We start from the raw sequence: 22,582 nt of genomic DNA on the forward strand, positions 1-22,582 counted from the left end.
CCATGGGCTATGATAAAGTGTTATGATAGAAGGGAAGTAGAACATTGGGAAAGTGCCAGTAAACAGAGGTAAATAATGCTAAGAGTACATTCTCATTATGAGAAGATTATCACAAAAATGGGCACCAACTGTGTTTTAGATTATTGAATGACTACACTTATCTCTGGAGATGAGTAGTGAAAATACTTCCTTCTTTGTGGATGCAGGGATGAGTGTGGACTATAACGTACATGATTAATTTGTTGTTTGATCTTGGTGAAATGCTTTAAATTTTTTTTTGTAATAAAGGATAACTCACTGGGTAGGGAAAGGGGAAGGGATATAGTCAGAAATGAAGGCTGTATTAAAAATGTATCAATAATATACTATTAAAATTATCTGTTGGGGTGGCTAGGTGGCGTAGTGGATAAAGCACCGGCCTTGGAGTCAGGAGTACCTAGGTTCTAATGCGGTCTCAGACATTTAATAATTACCTAGCTGTGTGGCCTTGGGCAAGCCACTTAACCCCATTTGCCTTGCAAAAAAAAAACCCTAAAAAATTATCTGTCAATGATTTTTGGATATTTGCAAATTTGGATAACCTGAAGAGGATATTTTCCAAGGATTGTGTGTGTGTGTGTGTGTGTGTGTGTGTGTGTGTGTGTGTACTGTCCAAGAGAGATGATAAGTTCCCAGAAAACATCCCAGACCCTTTTTGTCACAGGCATTCCCAACACAAGGATTTTACTTAGTTTGAACACTATATCAATACAATTTGGAACTGTATAATTTTTCCTAAAGTTTATACCTGGTTTAAACTTTTTGTACTTGCTAATCTAAGAGAAAAATAAAATGCTTGTCTTCTATGTGTTTAACTATTGTTTTAATGTTTTTCACAAAATCATTTGAGAAAATTAAGAATATTTCAAACATAAATATTTTAATATTCTCTTTTTAATTTTACAGATTTCTCAGATCAGACCCCAAGAAAGATATGTTTTTAATAGATCAGTGGATTTAAATTGTCCAGGAAAACCAGAAGTGACCCAACAGGTATCATATCTTTAGAAAGTATTTTCTTTTTCTTTTTTAGTTCTGTGTGTATTCCACTTGAAAATTATTATTTGAAGAAGCTGAAGTTGACTCACTTTGGCCTCTCCCAAATTCCTTTTCCTACTTCCTATTTCCACCATCATCATCAATGACAGACCAGAACTATAACTAGCTATTGTACCTGGGGTAAGAAGTATCATATGAATAGATCATTGGTCCTATAGTCAGCAGGACCTGAGTTCAAATGCGACCTCAGACACTTATGAATTGCCTAGCTGTGTAATCTTGGGCAAGTCACTTAACCCCATTGCCTTAAGTAAGTAAATAAATAAATAAATAAGTCCAACAGAAAAAAAAAATAATCCAGACAGAGTAGTGTGAGCAAAGATAAAGAGGTAGGAATGTACAGAGCACATTGTGGGTTCCACATGCGTGGCTCCACATAAGGGGGCAAGATCATGTGGGTTTTGCCTTTTTTGAGAGAGGAAGTACACTTTGGGAAACCATTAGGTTTTTAAACTGATGAAAAGGACATGCTCTGAGGTGAGAGTAGCAAGGAAGGAACTGAATCCTGGGACAGGGTTATCCACATCCTCTAATTTTCCCCCTTTTTGCAAAGCTCCATCGAACCTGTCCTATTTATGGTTGTTGTTTATGTTCTCACTAATACCCATCTAGACTATATAAATAGACTCTTAATAGGCATTCTCACCTCTAATTTCCCCCCTTTCTAATACATACTTTATGTCACTGCCAGAATAATCTTTCTTTTGCATAAATGTTGTCTTTAGTGACTTTCTTTTGCTTCTGAAGTAAAATTTTAAATGCTCCTTTATCTCCTATTCAAGACCTCCACAATCTGGCAACAAATCAACGGTATTTGATATTGCTCTGCACATTCCTACCTCTTTACCTTTGCTCACATCACTCTGCCTGGATTATTTTTTTTTTCTGTTGGATTTATTTATTTACTTAAGGCAAGGGGGTTAAGTGACTTGCCCAAGGTTCCACAGCTAGGTAATTCATAAGTGTTTGAAGTGGGATTTGAACTCAGGTCCTCCTGACTATAGGACCAATGCTCTATCCACTGCATCACCTATCTGCCCCTTCTGTTGAACTTCTACCAATCATTTAAAGTTCAGATCCCATGAAGTCTTGCCGAGTCTTTGTATTGGAAGCAGCCCTCTGTCATATAATTTTTTTTATATTTCCTTTGAGTTCTTGTGTATTATTGTCCATTAGAGTTTTTATTTGTGACAATACTTTACCTCCAGAGATGAGTATAATGCTTTTTTATTCAGTAGGCTCTTAATATAAGCTTTTTAAATTCAGTTCAATTGAATTGTGGTGAAATTATCATCTATATTTTGAACTTATGCTTCTAGGTATTTGAAATACCTTTTCCACAATGAGGCACTTTTCTCCCTTGATATCTAAATAACAGTAAAAGGAAGGAAATAGGGTTTAGTTGATACCATTAACATTTCCCCTCAACTAGCTTTTTGCAAATGAATATGATCAACCATATCTACTCTGCTTCCACTGAGGTATGAGTTTTGGATAGCCAATCTGTTTCTTAGCCAAGCATAGTGATTAAATATAATACAACCAAAATGCATTTTTTGCAACTGGTTGCTTGAGTTTGTCTTTGCTTAACAGACAATGAGTTGGTGGCAGTCATGAACAGATTATTTTTTATTCATAAAATCTTAAAAGCTAATAGAAAAGTTACATGGAATCTTAAAATACATTTGGCAGTGAGAAAAATTCATTTGCTTAATTATCAAAAACCAACATGATTGTAAGTGTTATTCTAAATGAGGGAGTCAGAGGACTCAGTTTGAATTTTGACTTGACCTCTAACAACCTATGTGACCTTGGGGCTTCACTTCTCTGGAATTCACTTTCATCATTCATAAAATGAGAGATGACTTCTAAGGTGTCTTCTAGACTTACAATCCTATGACCTTGGTCAAATCATCCCTTCACTCTGGATTTCATTTTCCTCATCAATAAAGTCCAAACTATGATGGAAATTTCTTTTATTCTACATAGCCAGAAACATATAGCATGAGCACACTTTCCAAAGGAGCATATAATGCACTTGCCTTCTAAAAGGAAACTTTCTAAAACTTCTCTTAGAGCATATATACATACTAAGTATATTGCTATAAATACTTTGTATATATAAAGTATCTTTAAATGTTATTATATATTTTATAGACAATATAGCCATAATATTTGTTACCATAAAACATTCTTTAACTATTAATAGTTGCAGTAATTCAATAAGAACATATCTGTTGGGGACATTTGAATGATCTTTTAAAAGTAATTTTTTATTCCTTTAAGAAATATACTCTTTTAAAATTTTTTATAGCTGATTTGTCTACTTTAAAACCTATTTTCACATTCCCTGTAACTAATGATAGCTTTTGATTTTTTGGATAGCTTTTGATTTTAAATTAAATTTATAAAAAAAGACCAAAAAACTATAAATGTGTCTATGTGGGTATGTACACACACATATGGATATGCATACACACATACTCACAACGGATGATAACCCTCTTCCTCTATCATGTTAGAAAGCAAATGTTTTGAGAAGTGTATTCACTTACATATTTCTGATAACTTAGAATATAGAAATTTAACATAGATGTAACCTTAGAGATAATTTCAATCAGAGTTCTAATTTTGCAGATGAGGAAAATGAGGTTAAGCTAGAAGAAGTGATTTGACTAAAATAATAGGGTCATAGAATCTAGAGCTAGGAGGAAGCTTAGCATTCATTTAGTCCAATTTTATTTTATCACTCTAGTGTTTTATAGCTCCCATAACCTTCAGGATCAAATTCAAAATCCTCTCTTTGATCCTCACAGTCCATCTAAGCCTAGCTCTCTCCTTTTCAGTATTCTTATACCTTACTACCCAACATAAACTCTTTGATTCAATGACACTGGTCTCCTGGCTGTTCTATGAATAAAACATTCCATTTTTTTGGCTCCAGGCATTTTCTTTGGCATTTTTCATGCTTAGAATGCTCTCCTTTCTTAGATCTTCCAATTGCATTCTCTGATTTCCTTTAAGTCCCAAATAAAATCCAGTTCTCTACAGAACACTTTTTCTTATCTCCTCCTAATTGTAGTGCCTCCCCTCTTTTCCTATTTTATTACCTCTAAAAGAATGCAGATTTGAATAGGATGTTTAAAATTTAACTCCCTTTTGGGGGCTAATAGTCCCTAGAGAGTGGCTATTACTATTACAAGAAGAAGTACTTTATAAGCACAGTCCTGGCTGTGTTTCTCCCTTCTCCCATTGCATTCAGGGCCATCTCCTGTCATCTTGACCCATATCTGGCCACTAGACTCAGATAGCTTCAGAGGAAAAAGTGAGAATCAAGACTTTGCCTAGCCCTTTCTCACTTCTTGCATGTCATGGCATTATCTGCTTTGTGTCATAGTCCTCTTCTAGAACAAAGGATAAATAACAACAACGTTTCTACATATATGTTTTTGGTTATTTTCTCCCCCATTGTGAGTTTCTTGAGGGAAGGAACTATCTTTTACTTCTTTTTTTTGTATCCTTCCTGATTATTATAGTGTCTAGCAAATATTAAGTGTGGGGTTTTTTTTGTTTTTTGTTTTTTGCAAGCCAATGGGGTTAAGTGACTTGCCCACACAGCGAGGCAATTATTAAGTGTCTGAGGCCAGATTTGAACTCAGATCCCTCCATACTCCAGGGCCAGTGCTCTATCTACTGAGACACCTAGCTACCCCAAGTGTTTAGAAATGTTTATCAACTAACAGATGAAGAAACTGAAGCCTAAGGAAATTAAGTAACTCGCCAGTATAGCAGGTAGTAAGTGAAAGAGTCAGTATTAGAACCAAGACTCCTCTCACTTTGAAATCAATTCTCCTTCCAATACTGTGCATTGTTTCCTTCATATAGATAAATCACTGACCAAAAAAAATATTAGATTTAGAATTATTAATTACTACCTAGGATGGTAGTTGGCATAGCTCTTATTTAAATATAATCAAATGATCAAGATATTAAAATTTTTCTTATTTATTGCCCCCCCTTTAGGATCAGATAACTGTTGATGGCACAATCAAAGAAAAAAATGAAACAAATGAAGGCCTCACATATCAAGACCAGAAGGGTGTACAACTATATAATGACAGTAGCAAAGGAGAAGAGAATGCTGTTGAGAATGCAAAAACAGGAGATAAGGGGTCTTATACCAGTCTTAGATTAGCTAAAGGAGAGAGAGATTTTGGAGATAAGAATGGGCAAATAATATATCCAGAAATATTAGCAAGAGATGGGAATGGAGAAAATGACACAACAAATGGTTTTGAAGTCATCATTTACAAGGCAGGAAATGTAACAAATAATAATAATAATAATGAAACCACTAGTGGAAATGTCAAAGAAGGGAATGTTACCCACAGAAACCAAACTGAAATTATCAATGTTCAGCTAGGGAGTATAAATAAGAATAGAAGCAATGAAGATGAAGGAAATGGAAATACTGATAAAAATGAGGATGGTCTAAATGAAGAAATTCCTTTCAGAGGAGATGGAAACAGGATCAATCAAACTGAAGTTCCAACAGAAAAAAGAGAAGCTAAAAATGGCACTGGAGAAAATGAAAGTTGGAATGATATTGAAGGTGGTGCTAGTGGAAATGGGGCTGGTACTTTTGAAGACGATGGTTCGGGTGATGAAGGGGGAGAAAAAGCAGAGGAGAAAAATGAAAGCACTGTTGATAATAGGGATTCAAGCTTTCCTAGTGATGAGGTTCAGGAAAATGGAAATGAAGATGATAGTGATAACAACTCAAGCAAAAATTCAAGTAATGCCAATGAAGATGATGACAGTGGAGACAAAGATGATGTCCTCAATGGAGAAAATACTTCAAAGAGTGATGAAGATCATGATAATACAGCAGGAGCTACTATGGAGTTGCTTTCACCCCTTCAAGGTGTCCAAAATGGATTCAATGAAAAATCAGGTCTCAATGACATTAATGGAGACCAAGAAAAGGTAAGTTTTAGAAGTTTTTTTCTCTGTCTAATCAGCTTAAATAGAAACTTTTTTTCTCCATTTTTTCAAACAAATTTAAAAACCACATTCTTCTACATTAATTTTCTATACTACTTAAATAAAAAGACATAGAATCCTTGATGCATTGGTATGATGCCACTTTGGGAATTAAGACTTATAAAAGTTTACTGACAATCTCTTTAAAGCTTACCTCAAACATTAACAAGGTAGGAAATGTAACAAATAATAATAATGAAAGCACTAGTGGAAATGTCAAAGAAGGGAATATGACCCACAGAAACCAAATTGAAATTATCAATGTTCAGCAAGAGAATATAAACAAGAATAGAAGCAATGAATTTAGACAATCCATTTACCAAGGCATTGCTTGCAGAATTTCATAGAATTTAGAATTGAAGGGAGCTTAGAGTAATCCTGTCCAATGACATCAGATTTTACGAATGAAGAAAATGCAGGCAGATGAATAGCAGGTAGATCAAGTGACTTGCCCACAATTACTGAAGTCATGGCCTTAGATTTCACATCCAACTACTGTTAATCACAATTTGACTCTCTTTTGTTTCTGCCAAACTCCCTCAGAGTTCCTCTGGGGGCACAAAATTTGAAAGGCCTATTGAGGAATCCTAAGAGTGAAGATCCTTCAGGTTTAAACAAAGTAAAAATGTCACAAATAGCAACTTTTAAAACATAAGCTGACATTGTATCAGATTAATCGATGCATTCCAATTTTCATAATTTTATGATAGTGTTGCTGCTTTATTTACACTTTTTTCCCCTTTGCCATTTCATAGCAGGTAGAAAACAATGGGAGCAACAACAGCAATGATATGGAAACCACTAAAGAAGCTGAGAAAATAAAGAATGCTCTTAGAAGTAAAGGAGATGACATTATTTCTGACAAAGGATCTCATGATGCAACAGGGAAGGTTGACAATGAACCTCTTGGAAACAACCTGAAAACAAAACTTGGAGGCAAAGTTGGACCCAGCAACACTGGCAGTGAAAGCAGTAGCGATGGATATGATGAGAGCTATGATTTTGACAATGAATCTATGCAAGGAGATGACCCTAATAACGGTAATGATGATGCCAAGTCTGAAAGTGAAGATATCAGTAATAGTGAGGGCAATGATTCTAATGAACCTGATGAATCAACAAGTGATAGCAATGGTAGTGACTCACCAGAAGGAGGAGATGAGGATAGTGATAGTGTTTCAGACACTGAAGATGATGATAGTGACAGTACTCAGAATGGCAGCGATAGTGGTGATGACAGTGAGGGAAACATTTCAAATGGCAATGACAGTGACAGTAAATCTGAGAGTGATAGTGGTGATAGTGATAGCAAATCTGAAAGCAGTGATAGTAGTGACAGTAGTGATAGCAGTGATAGTAGTGACAGTGATAGCAAATCTGATAGTAGTGACAGTAGTGACAGCAGTGATAGTAGTGACAGTAGTGATAGTAGTGACAGTGATAGCAAATCTGATAGCAGTGACAGCAGTGACAGTAGTGACAGTAGTGACAGCAGTGATAGTAGCGACAGCAGTGATAGTAGTGATAGCAGTGACAGTAGTGACAGTGATAGCAAATCTGATAGCAGTGACAGCAGTGATAGTAGTGACAGTAGTGACAGCAGTGATAGTAGTGACAGTGATAGAAAATCTGATAGTAATAACAGTAGTGACAGCAGTGATAGCAGTGATAGTGATAGCAAATCTGATAGTAGTGACAGTAGTGACAGCAGTGACAGTGATAGCAAATCTGATAGTAGTGACAGCAGTGATAGTAGTGACAGTAGTGACAGCAGTGATAGTGATAACAAATCTGATAGCAGTGACAATAGTGACAGCAGTGATAGTGATAGTAAATCTGATAGTAGTGACAGTAGTGACAGCAGTGATAGTGATAGCAAATCTGATAACAGTGACAGTAGTGACAGCAGTGATAGTGATAGCAAATCTGACAGTAGTGACAGCAGTGACAGTAACGATAGCAGTGATAGCAGTGATAGTAGTGACAGCAGTGACAGTAGTGACAGCAGTGACAGTAGTGACAGCAGTGATAGTAGTGACAGTAGTGACAGCAGTGATAGTAGTGAAAGTGATAGCAAATCTGACAGCAGTGACAGCAGTGATGGTGATAGCAAATCTGACAGCAGTGACAGCAGTGATAGTAGTGACAGCAGTGACAGCAGTGATAGTAGTGACAGCAGTGATAGTAGTGACAGCAGTGACAGTAGTGAAAGTGATAGCAAATCTGATAGCAGTGACAGCAGTGAAAGTCACAGTAATGAAAACAACCATCAAGGCAAATCTAAAAATAATAGAAATCATGGAAAGGACAGTGACAGTGACAGTGACAGTGATAGTGAAGGCAGTGATAGTAACCATCTAACAAGTGATGATTAATTAGAACACAGGTCAGGAAGTGGAAAGTTCTTCCTGTGAGAAGTTCAAGTAATGTCTAAGAAGAAAAAATTTCTGTAACCAATGTGAAAATGAAATGAAAGTCAAGCATCTCCTCAGACACAACTGTAGACATTGGCAAGCTGTCAGATTTGGAGCCAAAGAAAAGCTCATCCAGCTATATTCTGATATATATCAGATACATTGATCTGTATGCATTTTAAGTTAGTAGGTGAAAATGTTACATAAATATAGATGTGTTTAACTGTATTGACATTTCTTTGTGCTTTAAACTTAAGTTCAAATGAAAAGTAAAATGTGAAACAACAGTGGAACAATACTGGTTAGGTTGACCATGCCTAAAAGGTTGAATCTTCACTGACTTGCCAAAAGGCAAGCTTGACTTCATGAATTAAATGCTCTAAAAGTTTTATAGAATGCTTTCCATAAGCAATAGCAAAGAGTTACTAACAAGTATGTGGCATTGTCATAGAAAACATGGATTCTGGGGGGCTGCACTCAGAGTTAATGAAGAATTGTTTGATGATCTTTAGCTCTGATAGTGACACCATTATTTGATATAATAAGAGCCTTCATTATTAAAGGAAAATGGAGCAAGGATTAATATCTATAAAGGATATATACAATGTGGATTATAGAGAATTACTTTGACAGGTGCTTTTGATTCTAAATATTGACAAAATTGAAGAAATCTGTTGAAAAAGAAAATTATAGCTGCAAACCACCATAAATTTAGCCTAATGTCCCTAAAGCAGACTTGATCAAGTATCTTCTATGATGCCTTGCTCATGGAGCTCAGTACTGGATTGGACTCAGGGAGACTCACATTCTAAATCTAGTGCTGTGATCTCCATGTATGACTTTTAAAATTAGTCACACTATATTATATGGACTTGAATGTTATAATGGTAACTGGTTGTGTGGATAAACATGGGATGATTTAGGATAAACTCATCTTTTAAGGTCTAAAACTCACTCAAGAATTGCATCTACTTCTTAGAAGTTTCCTTGGTCTTTAACTAAACCATTAGCAGTTTAAAAATTACCTGAAGAGTTTCTTTTTTACTTTGGGTCATTTTGCAATCAAAGGTCTCCTCTCTTTAACTGTAATTTTCAGTAATTTCAGAGTCAAGGATGTATCTACCCCCAAACCCATTCAAATTAGAGAAACACTACAGCCTCAAAAGCTCTTTAGAAGAGATAAAACCAACAGATACAATTAAAGATTTAATTATGCACTATAAAATAAAATATGGGGGGGCATCTTTTCCTTTATTTTATTTTAGATTTGGACTTGAGAATTCATCCTGATAGAGAACTCCCAATGTAGAAACTCCCTTCATTAATGTAGACCACCAACTTATTACAGACTTAGAAAGTTGCCAAGTTAGACTTGCTGATGGTCTCCCAACTGTGTCAGAGGTGATATGTGAATCTAGGTCTTCCTGATTTCAAGTCCAGTACTCTACCAACTCTACCACACTGCCTCCATTGTACAATTATTTTATTTAGCTCAGCTCTTAGATTTTTTTTTGTTCTAATGCAGACGTCTTGGAATTGTTTGTTTGATTGTTTCTATAACTCAAAGAGGTGGTTTGTTAGTTACATGCATTGAGATTTGGAGTGTGAAACAATTCTATTTTACATATGAAAAAATTGAGGCTTTTAGACAGAAAATGGCTTGGTGAGTCTTCAGTAGTGTCATAAGTATCACACCTCACATTTGAACCAGACTTTCAAAATTCATTGCCCTTGCCAATAAGCTAGGCTAACATAGAGCTGAATTTTGCCTTGTTTGTGCATTGATTTCATTTGCTTATTAAATCTAATGAAGTCTTACTCTGATGCCTTCAAGTGCTATGGAGTTGACCCTAGTTTCTCAAAGGCTATGCCAGGGAATATAAGTTTAGTCTGACCAAGCTGGAAAAATTACAGATATAGATTGGGATTTGAGAGTGCCTCAGAGTTGATATAGCTCAGTGGATGATGTGACCCTCTTCTTTAATCCAGGAAATTAGTTTTGTTTGGAGAGAGTGGGTGCTTCTGGAGGCCTTGTTCTCCAAAGAGGGATAATATTTCTTGGGACTTTTTCCTATCCAAGCAGAGAGTATCTGGGTTCTAGGGGAAGAAGCAGTATAGTCCTCAGGCAATCAATTTGATAGAGAATGAGAGAAAATTAGTTAAAGTAAATTCAATGAATAAGGAACTGGTCAGGGCAATGCAAGTGAGTGAAATGAGGGTAGAGACTATAGAAGCCAGATACAATAATCAGATTACTGAAAGTAATAGAAACTGCAAGGACTAAGTAAGAATGGATTCAATTCCCCTATAAAATAAAAGAGAATGGATTAATGAAAAAACCAAAAACCAAAACAAAACCACAATAAACTGTGTATACAAAAAACACATGTAAAACACAAAGATAGAATTTTTTATATATGTTGTCTCATCATTATCATTGTTTTTAATGCAGTTATTAATTGTTTTTAGTCATCTATAAGTCTCTATTTAGCTTTGTATTTTTTGCTTGTGCTTTTTGTATTAATTAAGATTTTTATTACATTATGGTCTCTAAAGGATATGGTTAATATTTTTGCTTTTTTGCATAATTTATAATTACTTTATGCTATATTTTGTGTCATATAATTTCTGTGCCCTATTCTCTATGTCTATTTTGAAAAAGTATCATGTGGTGCTGAGAAACATATATATATATATATATATATATATATATATATATTCTATAATATTGCCATTCAGAAAATTCTATCTTTCAAACTGTTTGTTTACTTCTATTTCCATATTTTTCTTTTTTGTTAATCTTTCTGATATATTTATTCATGTCTGAGCGAGGAACATTAAAGTCTTGCTATTATGCTCCTTTTTTTTTTGGAGTACATATTTTCCTTGAGTAGGGTGAATTTTATAGGGTAGGCTATTTGGAGTTTAAATTTGAGTTCCTTTGTTTTGTTTTCAGCATACTGTTCTATTTCCTTTTGTGATTTTTTTTCATGGCTATGGAAAAATCTCTTATTATTCAAGTTTCCTGTCCTTTCTATGTGAAAGTCTTTTCCCTAGTCATTTTCAAAATTTGTTGTTTAATATTGAAAATGTGAAATTTCACTATATGTCTTGCATGCAATTAAAGTAGCTCTCAGAGGAAAAAGTATATTCCTAATTACAAAAAAAGAGAAAATTAAGTGAATATGCAATTATAATTTAGAAAATCAAATCTGGAATTAGAACAAATGAGGAAATCTTGAAAATTAGAAGAAAGTAAAATGGATAATAAGAGATCTATAGAAATTATTTAAAAAAAATTAAAAATTGGTGCTTTGAGAAGATTTACAAATGAAATAAACCTTCAGATATTCTGATTTAAAATAGGAGGTAGAATCAGATTAGTAAAAATTTAAGATAGAATACAGTGAAATAATAGGTAAAATGAAAAGAATTAATCAGAGCCTAATCTGATTTTGAAATACAACCACCATGCAGCAAAATTAGGAATTCAGAAGGAATAGATTATACTAAAAAATATAATTCTCAAATTAACAAAGCACTATGTAAAGATCTTAAATAATTTCAGAAATGCCCATTGAACCACTTATAAATGAACTACTATTAAAAAATCCCCAAACAAAAGCCTCTGATCTGGATAGACTTGTAGGACCCTTATGTTCTTCACAAATTGTTCTCTAAATTTAAGAAAGAAAACATTACCAAATTCTTTTCATGAGACAAATAGATTCCTAAGATCTGACTCACACAAAGCTAAAGCACAAATAGAGAACTTTAGACCACTTGTCACTAATTTATAGAAATCTTTGCCCCCCCACCCCAGCAATTTACCAAAAGCTATTTTTCCTCTCTCTCTCTCACTATGATCAAGTCAGATTTATTGCAGGTATTCAACAATGATTGCATATTAGGAAAAGATGATTAATCATTAAAAATAAGAAAATCTTAAACCATGATTATATACAGATAAATACATTAGTATACAAGTACATACAATGTATTATATAATATAATGTGTATTGTATATAGATAAGTCCAGAAAGAAGCCTTTGACAAAGTATAACACTAGCTTTTTGATAAAATACATTTGTGCTAAAATTCTTAGAAAACATAAATATAAGAAATATTTTTTTAAGGTTTTTGCAAGGCAAATGGGGTTAAGTGGCTTGCCCAAGGCCACACAGCTAAGTAATTATTAAGTGTCTAAGGCCGGATTTGAACTCAGGTACCAGTGCCCTATCCACTGCACCACCTAGCCGCCCCAAAAGACATTTTTAATATAAGGAAACTATCTAAAACACAAAGCTCACATACATGTGGTGAGGAACCATGAAAAGTTTTCTCAATAAATTCCAGAGTAGAATGAGAATATTCCTTCTCTCCTTTCTCCCCATATTTGCCATAGTTCTATAAATGCTGGCAATATCAATGACGAGAGAAATAAATTTAAGGCAAAGATGAGTCAAAAACTGATAGTTTACTTAGAAAATTGTAGAGAACTAACAAAGAAACAGAAGGAAACAGAAAAAAATCCATAGAAAATAAGCAACAATTCTATATGGCATTAACAAAATATAAAAAAATATCAAATGAAGTGCCTTTAAAATAACTATAATATTCATAAAATACATGAATTAATCTACCAGATTATATAAATGACTTTCATATATAAAATTATAAAATGTTCCTTAAACCTGACTGGAAAATTTTTCATCGCTCATGGATGGATCATCTCAACATAATAAAAATGTCATTTCTAACTAAATGAATTTACAGGTTTAATTATATAATAATAAATAGAGAGTTGCAATGCAATTATTTGGATTCACAATTGGTAGAATATTTGAACTCAAAGAGTACATATAATAATAACAATAGCTAATATTGGTAGAATTCTTTTTCAAAATTTATTTTCATTTAAGGCAATAGAGTTAAGCAACTTTCCCAAGGTCACTCAGCTAGGCTATTATTAAGTATCTGATGTCAAATTTGAACTCAGGTCCTCCTGACTCCAGGGCCATTTGCGCTATCCACTACATCACCTAGCTGCTCCGATAGAATTTGTTGATGTTCATACAACATCTTACATGTCTTATCTCAATTCTTCCTCACAATGACACCGAGATGTTATTATTCCCATTTTACAGATAAGAGAACTAAGGCACAAAGAAGTTGAATGACTTAACCAGGGTCATAAATCTACTATACTCTAGGGATGTCTGCTTGTCTCCTATGTTGTTTAACATTTTTTTTTTCGATGATTTGAATAATGGTGCGGATATATAGGACTCATGAAATTTTCAGCCAGTACAAAACTAGGAGGGATATCTAACACTCTGAATAACAAACACGGGATCTAAAAGAATCCTGTTAGGTCAAGACATTGGACTGGATCAAATGTATTAAAATTCAAAAGGGATAAATGTAAAGTCTCACATTTACAAAGTAAAAAAGTCTTGAAAAATCCAAGATGGGGAAAGTATATTTAGATTATGATTATGAAAAATGTTTGGGGATTTTAGTGGATTACAGGCTCAAAAATATGATATGGTCACCAAAAAATGAATGCAATTTTGTGCTGAATTAAAATAAACAGAATAGCTTCTAGGAATAAGTAAGTGGATAGCACCCTTATATTCTGACTTTGTCATACCTTATCCAGATTACTGTATTCAGTTCTGGACACCTCTGGTTTAACAAGAAGAAATAGAATATTCATAAGCTAAAGAGTGTCCAGAAGAGTCATACAGAATGGTGAAGGGACTATGTCTCGTAATATTGTCGTGCTAAGCCTAGTAAAGAGAAGTCTTAAAAGTATTGGGTAATGTGGAGGGAGGGAACAAGATAACCATTCTCAATTATCTGAGCAGTTGTGACATGGAGGAAGGATTAGACTTCTCTTTGACTCTAGAGGACAGAATCAGGAGCTCTGGGGAAGAGTTTCAATAAGGCTATTTTAGGTTAGATATAAAGAAAAAATTCCTAAAGATTAGAGCTCCTAAAAGTGGAATGAATTGTCCAGAGAAGTGATGAGTACTCCTACTCTGGATATCTTCAAACAGTGTAGGGGTTGGTTCCTACTCTTTAAGTCTCACACAACTCTCAAATTCAATGATTTTATGAAGTGAACCAGGAGGGGGAAGAATGAAGGAGCATCTGATGAATTTATTAGCATCCATACTTTATCAAGAATCTTAGAGGTAGACCTTTAACATGTCAAGTAGGTAGACCCTCTGTAAATACTTATAGGAGGGAAATAATAGTCCAACAGAATAAGAAGGCATGGATTGACTGAGACCTGCATCCCTGGAGGGAGTATCCATATCAGAGAATTGAAGTCTATGATTAGAATGATTTTAAGGATACTGATCAGTCAAAAGATCTATCAATTTGTGTGAATTTAATCAATCAATCTATCTGTCTGTCTGTCTATCTATCCATCCATATTTTGGTATATGTATATATATATAATATATACATATATATATATGAAGTTCAGCATTAACATTGAACTTTAAGACTGACTAAAGCAAATGACTAGATTTTATATACTATAACATTCTAATATTTCTACATCATCTTTCTGGGTACCTCATAGCTATAATATATATGATATATATATCATATATATATAAATACCATCAAAATGCAAGTTGTTACTATGACACGTAATTTTCTAACGTCTGTGTCTATCACCCATGGCCTGGAAAGGGGGAGCATTTCTCACAAAAAAAGAATTCTTCTGGCTCAAACCCAAGGTTCAGTCCTAGTTCCTGATTCCAAAAAAGAGAATGAGTCTTTTCTCCTAACATCTTGGTCATTATGCCCTTATTCCAGAGTTCTGGGGAAAATCTCTTTTCAAAAGTAAGTTTGAAAATCTTTTAAAAATACTATTTTTTGTTCTGAATTAAACACTGTACAAAGATCATTCCCATGTGCATAGTAGAACACAAAAGAGGATTCCATATGAATTCCATAAAAGCTCCATTTCATGTCCCTTATTTTTTATTTTAAAAAGTATAGAATAAATTCTGTACAGCACTTTGAAAATTCTTCTATGGATTTTTTGCCCGTTTATAGTCTTCTGTCCTTTTTTTAAAAAAGTTACAATAACATCTATTTTTGAGCAATTATTACTAGTCCCCTTTACACCAAAACTGACTCCTTTACTTTCTCACTAAAAATCCATAGAAAGGGGAGTAAAAACCCTTGTAACAATTAAGCAGAGTTAAGAAAAAAATTCACACAGTGACCAACTCCAAAAATGTGTTTCTATACTTCGTAGTCATCTCTTCTTTATTGTTTGTCCTTTGAAAACATTAGAGTTCACTGTATTGATCAGAGTTCTTAAATCTTTAAAAATTAATTTTCTTTTTAAAGATGTCCTTAAATGAATTTTTCTCTTGTCTTGGTTTTATTCACTTCCCTCTGCATCATTTCATACTATCCATGATTTCCAAAATAATCTCTTTCATCATTTCCTTTCCAGGACTTTTTTTTTTCCCTCGAGGATTGACTTTTGTTTTTGTATTTCAAAGTCCCCACTCAGCTCAACTCATTTAATCAGAAGGGCCTGATAGTTTTCTATTCCATTAACTATCCAGTTTCCTCCTTCCCTCATTAGGATTATATTCAGCTTTTCAGGATAAGCTATTTCTGATTTCTAGCATATATTACCTCTTAGAATGCAAATATTTCAAGATTTGTTGTAGGAGATGAGAAGTATGATCCCAGCTGGTTCTTTTGTACTTGAAATGCTTCTTGTGGGATTAATACATCATTTTTCTTTGACATCAGAAGTCTGGGTTTTGAGGTCTCTCATTGATCTCCATATTCCAGTAAAGGGAAGTGTATATTTTCTACAATTCTCATGGTCTACTGAGGGGGTGGTTTCTCCTGGTTCAGCTGCCAAGCATTTTCAACATACTTCCAGTAAAAGGATACACCCAGATCAATCAGGAGCCTATGGTTCATATGTATTTTTTGGTAAGGAGTCAGAGTACAGTCCTAATTCCTTGCATGCTCCCTGGGATGGGACAGAAGCCCCCAAACCTCATTGTTCCAGACCAACTTGATTCCAAATAGAGTTCCTTCTCCTTTCACTTCCTTTACCCTTTGCTCTTTTTTTTTTTTTTTTTTTTTTGCCCTTTGCTCTTTTGATTGTATCAACCTCAGATAATTCTTACAACCCTCTTTGGCTTAACCTCTGGTCCATGTCACTGTCTTCGTAATGAAGTTAGGCATTCCAGAAATCCCTGTTGTATAGGTCTTTGGAACGTGATATTTGTTATCCAATTAATAGATTAGATTGATATCTTTTGTTTTTATATTTCCTAGATTTTCCTCAGTATCTTTCTCCCTCCCTCTCAGAGTGATCTATTCCTTATAACAATTTGTTTTTTTAAAAAAAGCAAAAGAAGCAAAAGAATACTCCACCCCTAAATCTTGCAAAACTGATTGATAGCTTGAAAAAAAATACTTTTATTATATGCTGTGTCCCACTTCTATTAACCCTTTCTTGGGAACTACTTTTTTTGTAAATTTGCAATATTTATTTTCCTTTGTTTTGTGGTAGTTATTTCCAATTTCCAATTATTTGCAATAATTCTGTATTTTTTTTCTCTGCTAACCACTTTGCATCAATTTATATTAAACCAATTTACTTTTCTAAAAGTCCTTTGGGGTCTTAGAGATACAACACGGAGGCAGAAAGAACTTAATGTTGAATCTTATTACATGGGTTTGAGTATTTGATCTTAGACAAGTGGTTCTGTATCTGTAAAGGAATAATAATATTCTCTTATCTCATAGTATTTCAAAGATTAAAAGTAATTAAGCAGATAAAACTTTTAACTGAGATGTGCTATTAGATGTCTGATCGATTATTATTCTATGAATTTCTTAGGCCATAACCCTAGTTTGAGGGATGATGCCATGTCAGACAAATTCTTTCTGGTAGTAATTAAAGGTTTTTGTGGGTGGATGGAGGTGATGGGTAGGTATTGAAACTATTAGAGGCTACTAGGAGACCACGGCGAGTTAATCACCTATGAAATCTCCAGTTATTTCCCTGTGTTTGGATTAAATAAAGGCTAGGCATTCTAAGCACTGATAGCTGGAAGACGTCTACTATTTTCAACCATATTTCAAAGCCCAAACATAGAGCTTCCTTCGTGTACAACCTGGAAATGTACATTAACAGGAAACCTTCCCTCCTACCCTCCCTCATGTCTGACAGGATCTGTCAGTGCGTGGGTGACACTGTCATTGCTTATGATACTCAAAAACCTTCTTGGATGTGAATGACATATATTTAGAAATCAAAACAAAGCTTTGGTAAGATATTCAATTTAATGGAAACTAGTCTAGTCATTTGGGAACCACAAGAGCTTTTTAGGGAAAATCTGCCCCTGCAGGATAGAGGAAGCGTGGGTGTACTGGAGTCCCGGTGACACTTTGTGACATCAGATACCAAGTTGATTGGCTACTGAGGAGCTGAAGCAGGGTTTAAATTCTTGTGCCATCAGTGTAATTTTCAAAAAAAAATCAGCTAAAAAATATCTTCATTGGTTCCACAATTCTCTGGTGAGATCAACAGTCCAATATTTGGTGAATTTTCTGGATACAGAATTTTTGAAGTGAAGAAGGGACAAAGGTAGAGTATTTGGATGTCCTTTTAAAATTTATTTCAGATCTATTGAAATAATGAAATGAATGTATTTGTACATTGAAACTATTTAATCTGTGCTTTGTGACAAGTTTACAGGTCAGGAAGAAGAAGAAAAGAAAAATGACGATAGAGTTATTTTTCTACGAAGACATCTCCATATGTCATCTCTGTTGCTCTTGCACTGAATATATATATAAATTCAACAAGACCATATTTGAGGATAGATGCACATTTTTCTTCCTATGATATATATATCCAATCTCCACAGAATACTTGAATGTGGAGTCTATCAATTTCAAGGAGTCAGGGCTTCTAAATAAGTCGTTTGGTATTTGGAGGGAAGGCCTACTGAAAAGGAGGTCAAGGTAAGATTGGGATTTAGTTTGAATTAACTCAGCAAAGGAAACTCCTGAATTCAAGTTTGGATAACAGATATTAGATATTGAAATCAGATATTGAAAATCTTGTTCTAGAATAAATAAGGATGATTTGACCTTCAAAGAAAGTTCTTTAATTAGATACTGTGCAACCAAAGGATTATCAATAATCATTTATTATAGAATGAGTAATACTGAGAAACCTGAAGAAAAAAAGGAAGATTAATAAAATTTTTGTTATTGTTGTTTACCTGAAAATTTGAAGGAAAAGGACTTGTCTACTGACTGAGAAATGCTTTGTTTTCCATTTTTGTTTTGGTTTAATAATATTTGTGCCTGTCTTTCAGGAAAAGGAAAAAGGGAGCTAAGATTGAAAAGGCAGTAGGTTATAGGATATAAAGGAGACATAATTTCAAATACCATCTCTGATACACAGTAAATAATCATGAGCAAGACCCTTGATCTCTCAGTGTCCCAGGCAAAATTAAATTTTAAATAAATCGTGATTTATCAGTGGAGTTCCCTACAATTGATGAAATCACTGGACAAGTATACCCACCCTTCCCTTTTCTCCCAAATGTCCTGTAACAATTCATAAGATTTAGAGCTGAAAGAGACCTTAGAGATAACCTAAATGGGAAAGTAGAGGCCCAGAGAGTTTGTGACTCAGACAGATACGTCTATGTCAGTATCATGTTTTCATAAACCTTGTCTTCCAGATATTATTCAACAGCTCCAGGTGAAAGAGGCACAATTCAGAAAAACCTTAATTCTCAGGGAGGTCTATGTTCTGTTAACTGAGGAATAACTAGAAACCTTTTTTTTCCCAACCTTTATAACTTTTTTAAAGTTTAGTACAGGGACGGCTAGGTGGCGCAGTGAACAGAGCAACAGCTCTGGAGTCAGGAGGACCTGAATTCAAATATGACCTCAGACACTTAATAATTACCTAGCTGTGTGGTCTTGGGCAAGCCATGTAACCCCATTTGTCTTGCAAAAACCTAAAAAAAATTTTTAAAAAATATTTAGTATAAATGTTCAGTATACTACCTGCTAGATGCTGAACAAAATTTAATCTAAAGAACCTCCAAGGTCATAAATCCAAGCATAGAATACATTCAGATGTATAAAGTACAGGAGACTGGATAGATTTTTATGGGTCTTGAGACAAACATAGGCAATTGTGTTTTAGAGTATTAGAGTAAATGCCTCATATGAAATTTGAATTCTTTTAACTTGACACAGTTGCAAGTTCTTCCAAATGTAGATTTTACTTTTATCTTTACTTCTTTTTAAATCAAGGATCCAAGATTACATGAGTAGTGTAACTGCTAGTCCTGGTGATGCAAATTAAACCTCTAGGTTAGTACAGGGCCTTTCCAATTCAATTCAATAAACGACTAGGTGCTGGTCTTTGAGAATTGGATGTGGCTAAACAAACCAGCACCTGCTGCTAATCCGATAAAAAGTCTCTCTGAATACAGCTCTGAACAGGGCTGTTCCCTTGATGTGACCTTCTGCTCAGGACCCAGACTTTCCAGTCTGGTAGCATCTTCTAGAGCTTGCCCTCACCTGGCACAGTCCAGTTTCACAGCTTTGAATGGCGTTTGGAGGATGATGTTAAAAACCATTTCCTGTACAAGTGTGGCTCCAAACACTAAATTTGCATAGAAGATTATATATTGATTCATATCAACAGGAATGAAAAGAATTTCTTTTTTTCCTTTTATTTGCTCCCTTTGGATTATTTCTTTTCTTATAAATGAACAAGGGAGAAATATTGTATGATAGCAACGATCTAGGTTTGACTCTTACCTCAGATAATTCTTTGAGCAATTCTTCTCTGAGTTATAAAGGAATGATAATTATCTTCATTATGAAGACCCATTGTGATAATGAGAGCAAGTCTGATGTATACAAAATTATATAAATGTCTCATGCTATCATCTTGCAATTGAATCTTGATTTTATGGAATATCTGACACAATTTGAACACCTGAGCAACGGAGGTGAGATAGCATGGCAAAGTGGATAGAGAACAAACTGGAAGTCAGAAAGACTTCTAGACTCCACCATACCAACATCCCTCTAAGGCTATCTATAAATGACAGAGCAGATGACAAATCTGTATTAGAAACTTTCTTCATAAAAATTTCCCCATAAGAATTAAATAAAAAAATCTAGCCCTAAATAGAATCTAGTGATGTTTTATGGTTTGAAATTCTTTTCTTGCCTAGAACCTCTTAAATTTTTTTTAGTTCTGTGAAAGAATTGAAAAAATGTCATCTAATCTAGTATAGATTATTTTATAAAAAGTCTATCTTGCACATAAATTAATATTAAATATTAAAATATAATTATTAATACGGAATAAGAATATAAAGTTAAAATATTTGATTCTTAACTCTTTTCTAGTGTTTTCTGACATCACTATAAAATGGGACTATCATTTGCTGGTGACAAAGATCTGTAAGGCAGGCCTCCCATTAGTGTGTCAGTGACTTTTCCCGTCTCTATGACTTACTCTTTCCAGGTACAGAACAAAATCCTTCTTTACCTAGTTTGAGTCTATTTCATTATGATAGTTAATGTTTATTTTTAATTTTTTATTTAGAAATCTGTAACACTAGAAAATTCGAATTCTAAAAAACTAAAGTTAAAACAGAACATGATGGTCATACTAGTGCTTGCCAAGATTACCACACTCTTAGCAAAGTATTGCTTTAGTATATTAAATATCCCCAGTGGTTAAAGGGAGTAAATTAATAGTCCTGAAGTTGCCAGGAAGTAGCTTATAAGGGAGTAAAATATAACTTTCTGAACCATGTCATTTTCAACCCACCCCCATCTCCCACTTCAAATTTAATGCAAAATGCTTCCTCTTATTTATGGATAAGGAAGTAGAGAATGAGGGCAAGAGGAAACCCACATTTTCATCACCTTTTAGTGTGTACTACAACAGTTGCTGGTTCCCAGTTTCACTAATATAATTTCACCAATGATCTCTCTGCTTCTTCCTTTAAAAGTTCACCAGAGCTCCATTTAAACTCCAGAGGAAGTCATTAGCATTTGAAATTTTGAGAAATTTTCCTCTAAATTTTTATCATCCTCTTTTTTCCTCTAGCTGTAGATAAACCACAACATGGCTATAAGGAACACTTCGAATTTCCATTTGCATGTGTGAATGTTTGATTTCCCTGGGTCTTGGTTTCTTCATCTTTATAAAGAAAGGTTTAGATTAGATGACCTCTAAGATGACCTGCGAGCTCTTAGTTCATGGTCCTACTATATAACTACAACTATATAACATTGAGGAGGAGCTCCTGGGGTACCCACAGGTGTTGGTATTACACCATTTCTTCTTCCTAAAAGGTCCCCAGCTCTAGAGTCAGGGATGCTTTCTAGCCTGGGGTTCAGTATTAAAGAAACTTGACCTCTAAGGAGATGCAGGTTAAGTTTCTTTTTTGTTATATAATTTGACTTGTTAAAACTCCAAGACACATTACTTAAGGTTTATGAGTAGGTTTTGCTCAGAAGGGAAAGTAGAAATTTACTATAAGAACCAGGTATTTATTCACACAGAAGAAGTGGTAAAAGACAAACAACTCTCATTAGTGAAAGGGAAGGCTTAAAACAGGATTCAACATCTCAACTTCTAATTATAATTATGCTCTTTCAGAAGACTGGTTCTTAAACCTTATCAGAACATGAAGTAGTATGCAATACCGCTAATTTGGTATCTTGATCCCAAAGGTCTTAACTCTGCAAACCAACGTATCTGTCAGGCTTGGACCTATCCTTTTTTGATGCAGAAACTTTTCCTGTCAACAGTCAGATTTGTTCATTGGACCTGGGATCTATGAATTAATCTTGATTGATCCAAGTTTGGACTCTTCCACCTTGAGCCTATTATTTGGTTAGTTACTTGGGAAAATCAACAAAATTGAAAATACAGCCTGGGGTCAAGGCATAGGTTCGCT

At 34.3% G+C, this 22,582-nt stretch overlaps 1 protein-coding gene across 1 annotated transcript; it reads left to right on the forward strand.

The window, feature by feature from the left end:
• Positions 1-169: 169 nt before the first annotated feature.
• Positions 170-8,516, forward strand: LOC141517218 (uncharacterized). Its single transcript, XM_074228048.1, has 3 exons — positions 170-226; positions 5,122-6,084; positions 6,897-8,516. The coding sequence occupies exons 1-3, from the start codon at positions 170-172 to the stop codon at positions 8,514-8,516; spliced, it is 2,640 nt and encodes an 879-aa protein (XP_074084149.1).
• The last annotated feature ends 14,066 nt before the right edge of the window (positions 8,517-22,582 follow it).

This window comes from Macrotis lagotis, chromosome 3, assembly GCF_037893015.1.
Source record: "Macrotis lagotis isolate mMagLag1 chromosome 3, bilby.v1.9.chrom.fasta, whole genome shotgun sequence".
NCBI classification, from domain to species: domain Eukaryota; kingdom Metazoa; phylum Chordata; class Mammalia; order Peramelemorphia; family Peramelidae; genus Macrotis; species Macrotis lagotis.